The 10926-nt window shown below is 43.0% G+C and overlaps 1 protein-coding gene across 1 annotated transcript; it reads left to right on the top strand.

Moving 5' to 3' along the window:
• The first annotated feature begins 849 nt into the window (after window positions 1–849).
• On the top strand, window positions 850–10171 carry LOC112238370 (transcription factor AP-4). The gene is given in 8 exon segments (XM_042304640.1): window positions 850–1256; window positions 3340–3505; window positions 4955–5053; window positions 5304–5364; window positions 5367–5476; window positions 5729–5893; window positions 6559–6708; window positions 6929–10171. Coding segments are annotated over 8 exon segments (993 nt in total). The 5' UTR covers window positions 850–1173; the 3' UTR covers window positions 7088–10171.
• Window positions 10172–10926: the final 755 nt, after the last annotated feature.

The raw sequence follows: 10926 nt of genomic DNA, 5'->3' as shown, positions 1-10926 counted from the left end.
AAGACCAAAAATAAAACGTTTGTTTTCATGAATTTATATGATACAGCCATCACGAAAACCCACACCTTGGTTTGATGACCATAACTGCATGAGAAGGTTTAGTCTACCATCTGCTGGTCAAAGGGTGCATGGAAGAGCTATAGATTTTTTTCTTATAAAATGAAACATCTTAACAAAAATAGAAATGTGAAGATTGTGGAGCATATTCCGTTGTCCTATATCGCATAGTTACAGCCTATACGCCTATACTCATTCGTCTATACGCCTATACTCATCAAACTACTGCAACATTCCCAGATAGGCTATCACACAACGTGTTACTCCCTTAGTCTTATGCCATACTAGACCAATAGCCTTCTTACTATAAGCTATTAGGCTATACTGGCTATATAACTTTAACCTGAATAAGAATAGGGGTCGCTGTTACATAGGCTACAATCCATTTCGATCATTTACCATGGCTATCATAATGCTACTTGGTAATAAGGTTTTTATTACGGTATAGGCATAACATCAGGACTTTCAAATGTATTTGACCTGATAGGCACTGGCATAACAACATGTGATCTATTTTTGTTTTTAAAGAATATAATAAATTAGAATAGAATATATCGTTGTTTTATAGAATATAGGCAAATGGGTTGTTTGTTATTGTACTTGACTTTGGTTTGTTGCCTTGGCCTGGCCTCCTGTTTTCATTTTCTCTTTAGTGTATTTTAATTGTCTTTATAAGCACCAGTTGGCCGTTCCTTGTTCAATAGGCCCTACTGCTTCTGTCTCAAAGTAGCTCTTTGTTTGTGCGTAGTCTGGTCTGCTCTGCACAGAGAGAAAAAGCTCCCGTGCTCTCCTTGATTCCGACCAGCTGTTTCCCGCCTCGAGACACAGAGATCAGCTGCAAACACACACGTAGTAGTAGGCGGAGGCGCCACACGCACGCAGGGAAATCCGCATCAGCTGGAGCCACACACAGTTAGCTTAGCTAGACTTTTAGCTACAACCTCCAACGATCAATAATACTACGCAATACTTAGCTATGTGCAATCGAACATAGTACAGGAGTGTATTTTTTATTTGTACGGCAAGGAAATAGGAAAAATAGCCTCCAAAACACAGAGCAGGCTCAAGGGGTTACAGCTGAAGATATCTAACGTTAAGTAGCTTGGTAGCTAAAGCATGGAATACTTCATGATGCCTACGGAGAAGGCTTTACAACAATTCAAGAAATCGGAGAAGGATGTTATTGGAGGGCTTTGTAGGTGTGTATTGCGCAATCACGCTTCCGATAAGATGTGTATTGTGTGTTTTGATTGCAACTGTGAGTTATCTGCTTACTAACTAGCTAGTAGCCTGCATGTAGTTAGCAATCTAGCTACAACAATATTGGCACAACATTGGTTGAAGGAAGCTATGATTTCTTGTTAGCTGTGCGCATATGAGCGCATACCCCGAGGGCGGGACGAAAGCAATCATTAAATATGTGTCCCGAAACATCGTAACCGCTAGTGGTATTAATAATGGCCGTCGGTGGTTACAGTTGTAGCGAAAAATGTAAATAAATACTTGAAATCGATACATTTTGTATCCAGCTAACACGAACCACGTGGTTACTAATCACACTGCCCGCTGCTGTGTAGCTAGCATCCGCTAGCTCGCATTCCAGATGTTGTCTACGGTGTTCCTTCCCCAACAGGTCGACAAAAATAATGCAGTTATACTTTTGTGACACAACCTAACAGTATGTGCGTGTTTACGGGCCTTGGGTCACATATGTAGGGAACCTACGAGGTGTAGCGAGTAAATATGCCTGCCGTGGCTAGCCAGCTAGCTCGTGGGTAGCGCGGCCATGCTTATGTGTCGCGTACTGAAATTGGCTAAGCTCTCGAGCTTAGTAGCATGGCGGTGGTGTGTGTTCAACATCCGCAACAGCATTTAAATAATAAACATCACACAATTTCGTCCATACTAAGTTATATTGAACTACTTTAATTTGATCTATTCATATTTTGTAGAAAGTCCCCGTTTTTGTGAAGTCGACGTTGTAATAGTGTTTCAAATAGGTAGGCAAAAAGCATTGTTCTCCATGTGAAGGGGGTGGTCTTGGTGTCAAATTTCACCAGGCTACCAAACTAGCTACGTATTTTGGCGAAGGATTTGTACATATTATTAGTTCGCTAGCTACTAAGTGTATACATTCTGTTTCGTTAGTCGACCGACAAGCTTGTTAGCTACCGTATATACGTGCTAGCTACAATATTTCGTTGTACTAAGTCTGCTCACTCAACCAATGTATGTGAGAAGCGCTCGATCAACCAGGGGTTTACAGCTAAACACGCTTCTAGAACCTTTTGGAGCACAAACAGAGTTTATGAATGAAGGCAGCGTTCAAATCTAGATTGCAGTAGGCTAGTCTGTACTAGTCTATAGGCTCACATCGTCAATGGCTTGGATGCATTCCATCTCAAAAGTATTAGATTTTTGGTTGTCCATTTAACTTTATTAGCATTGATTTAGGCATATCTCATTTGTTTTGCTTACTGTACTCTATTCAGTTGACTAAACAAATAGCTGTTGTGAGTCTAAGCATTGTGTGCATAGATACTCGGTCTGCTAACAGGCCTACATTTCCCCCTCTTAAGATGTTGTGTGACAGTTAACTGTCTGTCGCGTTGTGAATGATTGTAAGCCTAGCTGTCAGACACGTTTCCCGAGATCTGGTTATTCTACTTCTTTGTGAACCTTGTAGAGCATGGTTTCCCAAACTCTGTCCTGGGCCCCGCTTTGTATTTTACCCTAGCAGTACACAGCTGATTCCAATAATCAAAGCTTGAGGAGTTGGTTATTTGAATCAGCTGTGTAGTGCTAGGTGAAAACCAAAATGTGCAAGGGGTGGGCAGGACCAAGTTTGGGGAAATCCTGTTGTAGAGCATTCACTGATGTACACTGATGTTATCTCTGGAGGTTATATGGTTTACATATTACTCTGGCTGAGTAAACAGAACAGGTTAGGTTAGCAACCATTAAATGGGTTGAAGGGCAGTGAGTTCAGGGAAACTCCAGGACCTGACCTTATAATAGCCCTAGTCACTAACCCAAGTGAAATGTAGGTGGGGGGGTGTTGTTGCAGGGGAGTGGGAAGGAATAGCGCCGTACTACCTGCATGTGCACTGTGTTTTCCACCAAGCTACATCGGCATGATAGGAATTTCTAACCATGTCATTTCTAATTAGACACAAGGTGAAAAGCAGACTACAATAAATCTGAATAAAATGTAACTTTTGTCTCCATTTACCTCTGTCCTTCTCGCCATCTCTCCTTCTATCCCATCATCTCTCCCTTCAGTCTGGCCAACATCCCGCTCAGCCCGGAGACTGCCCAGGACCAGGAGAGGCGTATCCGCCGGGAGATCGCCAATAGTAACGAGCGGCGCCGCATGCAGAGCATCAACGCAGGGTTCCAGTCGCTGAAAACACTCCTGCCACACACAGACGGCGAGAAACTCAGCAAGGTAGGAGAGCGGGACCATAATCTAACTGTGTTGGTGTCCATACTAGAGGTTGACCGATTAATCGGAATGGCCGATTACTAGTTTATCTAGCTTGTCCTGCGTTGCATATAATCGATTCGGTGCCTGTTAATTTCTCATTGAATCACAGCCTACTTCGCTGAACGGGTGATGATATAACAAGCGCAGTCGTGAAAAAAGCACTGCCGTTGCACCAATGTGCCTAACCATAAACATCAATGCCTTTCTTTAAAATCTATACACAAGTATATACACAAGTATATATTTTTAAACCTGCATATTTAGCTAATATTGCCTGCTAACATGAACTTATTTTAATTAGGGAAATTGTGTCACTTCTCTTGCGTTCTGTGCAAGCAGAGTCAGGGTATATGCAGCCGTTTGGGCCGCCTGGCTCATTGCGAACTGTGTGAAGACCATTTCTTACTAACAAAGACCGTAATTTGCCAGAATTGTACATAATTATGACATAACATTGAAGGTTGTGCAATGTAACAGCAATATTTAGACTTAGGGATGCCACCCATTCGATAAAATACGGAACGGTTCTGTATTTCACTGAAAGAATAATGAAATTATTTTTCTGGATTTGACCATATTATTGATCCAAAGCTTGTATTTCTGTGTGTTTATTATAATTAAGTCTATGATTTGATAGAGCAGTCTGACTGAGCGGTGGTAGGCAGCAGCAGGCTCGTAAGCATTCATTCAAACAGCACTTTCCTGCATTTGCCAGCAGCTATTCGCTGTGCGTCAAGCACTGCGCTGTTTATGACTTCAAGCCTATTAACTCCCGAGATGAGGCTGGTGTAACCGAAGTGAAATGGCTAGCTAGTTAGAGCACGCTAACTAGAGGGACGGCAGCTATACTGTTACACTGGCAATACTAAAGTGGCTATAAGAACATCCAATAGTCAAAAGTTAATGAAATACAAATGGTATAGAGGGAAATAGTCCTATAATTCCTATAATAACTACAACCTAAGACTTCTTACCTGGGAATATTGAAGACTCATGTTAAAAGGAACCACCAGCTTTCATATGTTCTGAGCAAGGAACTGAAACGTTAGCTTTCTTACATAGCACATATTGCACTTTTACTTTTTTCTCCAATACTTTGTTTTTGCATTATTTACACCAAATTGAACATGTTTCATTATTTATTTGAGACTGAATTGATTTTATTGATGTATTATATTAAGTTAAAATAAGTGTTCATTATTGTTGTAATTGTCATTATCTCATATATATATATATATATATCGTCCGATTAATCAGTATCTGCTTTTTTTGGTCCTCCTATCTGTATCGGTGTTGAAAAATCATAATCAGTCGACCTCTAGTCCATACCACCCATGGAGGATTCAAGGAAACCTTTTCTGAGAGTATTGATTCTGACCTAACTTTATGATATTATTCCTGTCTATTCAGGCTGCCATCCTACAGCAGACGTCAGACTACATCTTTGCTCTGGAGCAAGAGAAGACCCAGCTACTGCAGCAGAACAACCAGCTGAAACGCTTCATACAGGTAGACATTCATACATTTATATTACCTTCATATAGCCAAGTCTAGCCATAGAAATGAATAAACATATTGTAACTTGTGACTTTTTTAATATGTACAAAAGTACATGAACGTGTAAAGTGATCCATTACATTTGTGTGTACAGTATAAATACTTTCTCCCTAACAATTACATCGGCAACTATTAACTGTTCATGGCATGGCCATAACTAGTCGAAATGCTCCCTCTCATCCGGTCTCCTCTCCTCCTGCAGGAGTTCAGTGGTTCCTCCCCAAAGAGGAGGCGTGGGGCGGAGGAGAAGGATGAAGGGATCGGCTCCCAGACATTCTGGAGGAGGAGAAAGCCGAGGAGCTGAGGAGAGAGATGTTGGAGCTCCGACAACAGTTGGACAAGGAGCGCTCGGCGAGGATGATACTGGAGGAACAGGTGAGAGAGAAGGATGGTGGGCGGGGAGATGTGGGAGAGACTGCTCATCCTGCTGTCCCTAGCCAGAGGGGGGAGTTAGAAGAAGGGATGGAGAGAAGGTTGAACTAAGAGGTGAGACTGAGGAGAGGTGAACCAGTGATGGGGAAGAAGGATACAATGAGGGACTGAGAATGAAAAGAGGGAAGGTAGAGTGAAGAGGAACATAGACATAAAGACTGATCACCCTTCTCCCCCGTGTCTTTGTCCATCCAGGTGCGTTCTCTGGACATGGTGCTGCACCCAGAGAGGCTGAAGGTGATCACCCAGCAGGTCCAGGAGGAGCAGGCTCACATCCAGACCCAGACCTTACTGAGGCTACAGCAGCTCCATGCAGAGACCAGCGCAGAGAGGGACAGACACGCAGCACACAGCCCACAGGTACAGAGACACACGGGTTACAGGTGGAGGATACAGGCGGGTCACAGGTACAGAGACACACAGGTTACAGGTGGGGGATACAGGCGGGTCACAGGTACAGAGACACATGGGTTACAGGTAGAGGATACAGGCGGGTCACAGGTACAGAGACACATGGGTTACAGGTGGAGGATACAGGCGGGTCACAGGTACAGAGACACACGGGTTACAGGTGGAGGACAGACAGGCGGGTCACAGGTACAGAGACACATGGGTTACAGGTGGAGGATACAGGCAGGTCACAGGTACAGAGACACACAGGTTACAGGTGGAGGATACAGGCGGGTCACAGGTACAGAGACACACGGGTTACAGGTGGAGGATACAGGCAGGTCACAGGTACAGAGACACACGGGTTACAGGTGGAGGATACAGGCGGGTCACAGGTACAGAGACACACGGGTTACAGGTGGAGGATACAGGCGGGTCACAGGTACAGAGACACAGACGGAGAGAGAGAGACACAATCCACAGACGGGGAAACGCAAACCGTTTTTGAATGGAAGGAATGTGAATGTTTTATTTCCCTTCCTCTCCTTGTACCCTCTTTCTCCTACTTTTTCACCTTTTCTCTCTTCTCATTTCTCAAACTCTTCTTATTCTCACCATCTCTTCTCCTCCTTTAGGTGCGGTCCCCAGCCCCCACTCACCACCCCACGGTCATCGTCCCCGCCCCCACGCTGACCCCGCACCACGTCACCGTGGTTACCATGAGCCCCGCCTCCAACACCAGCACAGTGTCAACGTCCCGGCAGAACCTGGATACCATCGTACAGGTGAGGGAGAGTGTGTCCTTGTGCTCTGTAGGGTTTCTATAGTGAAGTTCAGTATGTGTCCTTGTGCTCTCTATGATGTCTGTAGTGCTATAGTACTGTGTGTGTTTGAGATAGACAGAGAGCGTATGTTTGAGTGTGAGGTGTATAGATAACCCCATTACATATAGCGTCACTGAATCATGACCTCTAACCTTAGAATTCTCTGACCTCTGCCCTCCAGGCCATCCAGCACATCGAACGTGCCCAGGAGAGGAGGGGCAGTGCTGAGGAGGAGAGGAGACGAGCAGTCATCGTCAGCCCTGCCCACGTCTCCATGGATACCACCGGCTCTGACACGGCCTCCGACAGTGAGGGAGAGGAGGACTGCTCCATGAACTAACAGAGATACACATACCGTGTTCTCTATACAGTTTCAGACAGAATGAGCCAAGGTTGCTCAATGAACTGTTAGCTACCACACACACACCTATACATATATACACACACACCAGTACATACTGTATATACACACAACGTGTTCTCCAGACAGTTTGAAATCAAGAGAAAGGACTGCTTGATGAACTGTTCGCTGCCACACACACACACACACACCAATACAAACACAATCAGACAGCATCTGACTGGTAGAGCGAAACAATGACATTTGTTCTACTAAAATCCAAATTCAATCATAAACCAGTGACCAACAAATGGAACACACACACGTTAGCGATACCCACCCACTGTAGAAGACGATCACAAAGATTCCCTCCAGACGCCTGACTACTTTTTGATATAAATGTTTCTTTTTTTGAACCTGTCTTTGGCATTATAATGACTATGGAGTCAGCCAGTAGGTATGATAAGCTCTGGTCAGATCGTGTGCTTTTAAATCACAGATGAAGAAGTTGGCTCAATATGGCAGTCTATCGTAAAGGGCTTTCCAGACAAAGCTGCAGCGGGATTCTTTTCAGGCGGAGCGATCGGCGTTGCTCATGAAGGCTGCTCAGCCCAGGCGGAGAAAATGGGTATCTGCTCTAATTTGGCAACCTTGCTCCGCCCGATTGCTTCCTGTCTGGAAAGTCTTTAAGACAATAGACAGCGATAGGTTGGCTCTGGCAGAATACAACACAGCTGGTACTTAGCTGGATCCCATCAATCACATGTATGAATGAAAGTTACAGAATAAGCTGTGTCACTAGCTCCTATTAGGGTTACATAGAAGCAAGCAGTGGACCATTCTCTTAACCTTTCAAAGTTGTTTTCCATCTTTTCTATAAAAAAAAAGTTTTCCTAAGTGTCGGGTTTACCAAGAAGAGGATGGTTTCCAATTAGGTCTCTCTTTGATTTTTGTTTATTTCAGTGACTATGCACTAAACGTTTTTAGGTATTTATGCAATTCCAAGCTACAGTAAATGTGTTTTATAGGTGGGGTAGTGTTGAATATTAGGCAAAAGTGTTTTTAAAAACATCACCCCTTCACCCAATATGAATCTATGCACCTCCCAACAAGAGAACATAACATGCATACAGTATAGACGGGTTGGTTGTCTAGCAACAAAACCAATGCATGCGCAACTATGGGGCAAAACAGACAGGATTGGCTAAGATTGTTGACACGTAAATTATATTTTGTCTCAATGTTTATTGAAAACATAAATACACTTCTCTCAAATACATTCTTACAGTTGTTGCTTAGCTAGCTAGTGAATTTGAGCCGTAGTCAAAACACCTTAAAACAAGACATGGTATCAGTAACGAGCTGAAACGAGACACCTACGATTCCCCACAAGGCAGCTTCCAGGCATTGTTGCAAGCTATCTGACCGCTCAGAATCATAATACCACAGGGCCTCATCGATGCGTGTGCATAATGTTTGTGAAATGCTCAGCCAGCCCGTCTTTGTCAACGTGTACAGTCATAACACACATGTAACTACATGCATTGAAGAATGTAGTATTTTTCTCTGATGGTGCTAACAGGGATCGTATGCCCTCTGAGACCCCCAACTTTTACCATTCGATTTTGAAACCCCCCGGGGGCGTATCCTAACCCAACGGGTAGCGCTCAACTCCTACACAAGCACTGAACTAGACATTTACCCCAGTCCCTTTCCCCTCGTACCCCTCCATGTTGTCAGTTTGTTTTGGGAACGGGACTGGAATTCCTGTTATTTCTCTGGAAGCCTGGAGTCTTTCACTCACTTCCTATGATATGTTGATATGATGCTATGGGTCAGGAGTTTTTCCTGAACCATGTTTAAGGCTACAATTAGGGCCATGAGTTTTCCTGTATAGATCTCGTGATCAGGGAAGAACAGGAGTTTCTAGGCATGCTGAATCTGACATGATGCTGTAAAAGCATTCCATTTATTTTGACAGTGTTTTTCTTGTTTCATCCCTCCATGCTCTATTGCCAATTGATGCTGTGTTCGTTTTTTGTCTTAAATGTTGTATTTTTCTGGGATTTCCTTAGTCATTGTCTACGTATGAAACGGCACCCTATTCACTACATGAGGCACTGGCCAAAACTAGTGCACTATTTAGCATATAGGGTTCCATTGTCGACGTAGCCACTGTCTACATGAAGCTCTTCCTGTGTGAGAACTTGGCTCCAGTGGGACATTTGGGGTGACGAAGCTAATTCATTTTGTGATTCAACTTCATAACTGGTTACAATATTATGTCTATTTAGCCTTGTCCCAGATTTGTTTGTGCTCTTGCCTAACTCTGTTGTCATTGTCAAGCCAAAACGCATGACAATTCCATTAGGCGTTGGCAAGAGAGCAGGAACATCTTATTGTCTGTTGTAGGGGGAACTTCAAATCTGGTTAGAATACTAGCTATACTTACTGACTACTGCGTTATGTCCCAAATGGCACACTAAATAGTGAACTACTGTTTACCAGGGCCCTGGTATAAAGAGTGCACAAGGTAGGGAATAGGGTTCCATTTGGGACACCGCCAGTATCTTCATCGTCCTCATCAGACATATTTCTCTTTTTGGTTGTTTCTTCTGTTCAGTTTCTTATTTTTTATGCTGAAGATGTGTGCATCATATTTCAGCACTGGTGTCCTGAGAGATTGTTGGTTGTTAGAGAATCTCTTAATAATCAATAATTAGAGATTATTGATATGAAGCACTTCCCGGTCTGTACTGCCTGAATCAAGGACGACGATGGCGCCGCAGATTTTTACTATGTTGATCAAGCTCTTTTTGCTGTGACTTAAAACCGAACAGCTGTGTTTCTCTCCTTTTCTTCAAATATGTTAATTTCTCATCTCTCTGCCTGCTCTCTGCATCCCTCCCTTTGTCCTATTTTTTTAATTACAGACATTTGTATATTTTTTTAATTTCTTTTTTTTTTGTCAGTCCAGGTCGATGAGAAGCTGTTATATTTTGTTTAAGAAAAATGAACTTGTTGGGAAAAACAGGCCTTTGTAAAGAAAAATACAATAAAATTTGTACTGTTTTTTAATACATACATACATGGCTTACATTTTTATTTGACCTTTTTGAATTACAATCGATTTGTTAAGCTGCCACCCTGAACCTTTTACAATTTTGTTTAAGTATTTAAAGGCCCCAGTGCAATTTTTAAAAAAATTAAAAAGATATTCCTTTCCCTATATACATTACCAGTCAAAAGTTGGGAAACCTACTCATTCAAGGGTTTTTCCTTGTTTTTTACTATTTTCTACATTGTGGAAAACAATGGACTCTTGTAGTAACCCAAAAAATGTTAAACAAATCAAAATATATTTTAGATTCTTCAAAGTAGCTGCTGTTTGCCTTTGACAGCTTTGCACACTTGGCATTCTCTCAACCAGCTTCACCTGGAATGCTTTTCCAACAGTCTTGAAGGAGTTCCCACATATGCGGAGCACTTGTTGGCTTCTTTTCCTTTACTGCAGTCCAACTCATCCCAAACCATCTCAATTGGGGTGAGGTTGGGTGATTATGGAGGCTATGTCATCTGATGCATCACTCTCCTTGGTAAAATAACCCATACCCTGCCTGGAGGTGTGTTGGGTCATTGTCCTGTTGAAAAACAAATGATAGTCCCACTAAGCACAAACCAGATGGGATGGTGTATCGATGCATAATGCTGTGGTAGCCATGCTGGTTAAGTGTGCCTTGTATTCTAAATCAGACCATGTCCCCAGCAAAGCACCATCACACCACCATGCTTCACGGTGGGAACCACATATGCAGAGATCATCCGGTCACCTATGCTGC

The sequence above is a fragment of the Oncorhynchus tshawytscha genome, linkage group LG02 (genome assembly GCF_018296145.1).
Source record: "Oncorhynchus tshawytscha isolate Ot180627B linkage group LG02, Otsh_v2.0, whole genome shotgun sequence".
NCBI classification, from domain to species: domain Eukaryota; kingdom Metazoa; phylum Chordata; class Actinopteri; order Salmoniformes; family Salmonidae; genus Oncorhynchus; species Oncorhynchus tshawytscha.
This window is presented reverse-complemented; position numbering and strand designations above follow the sequence as displayed.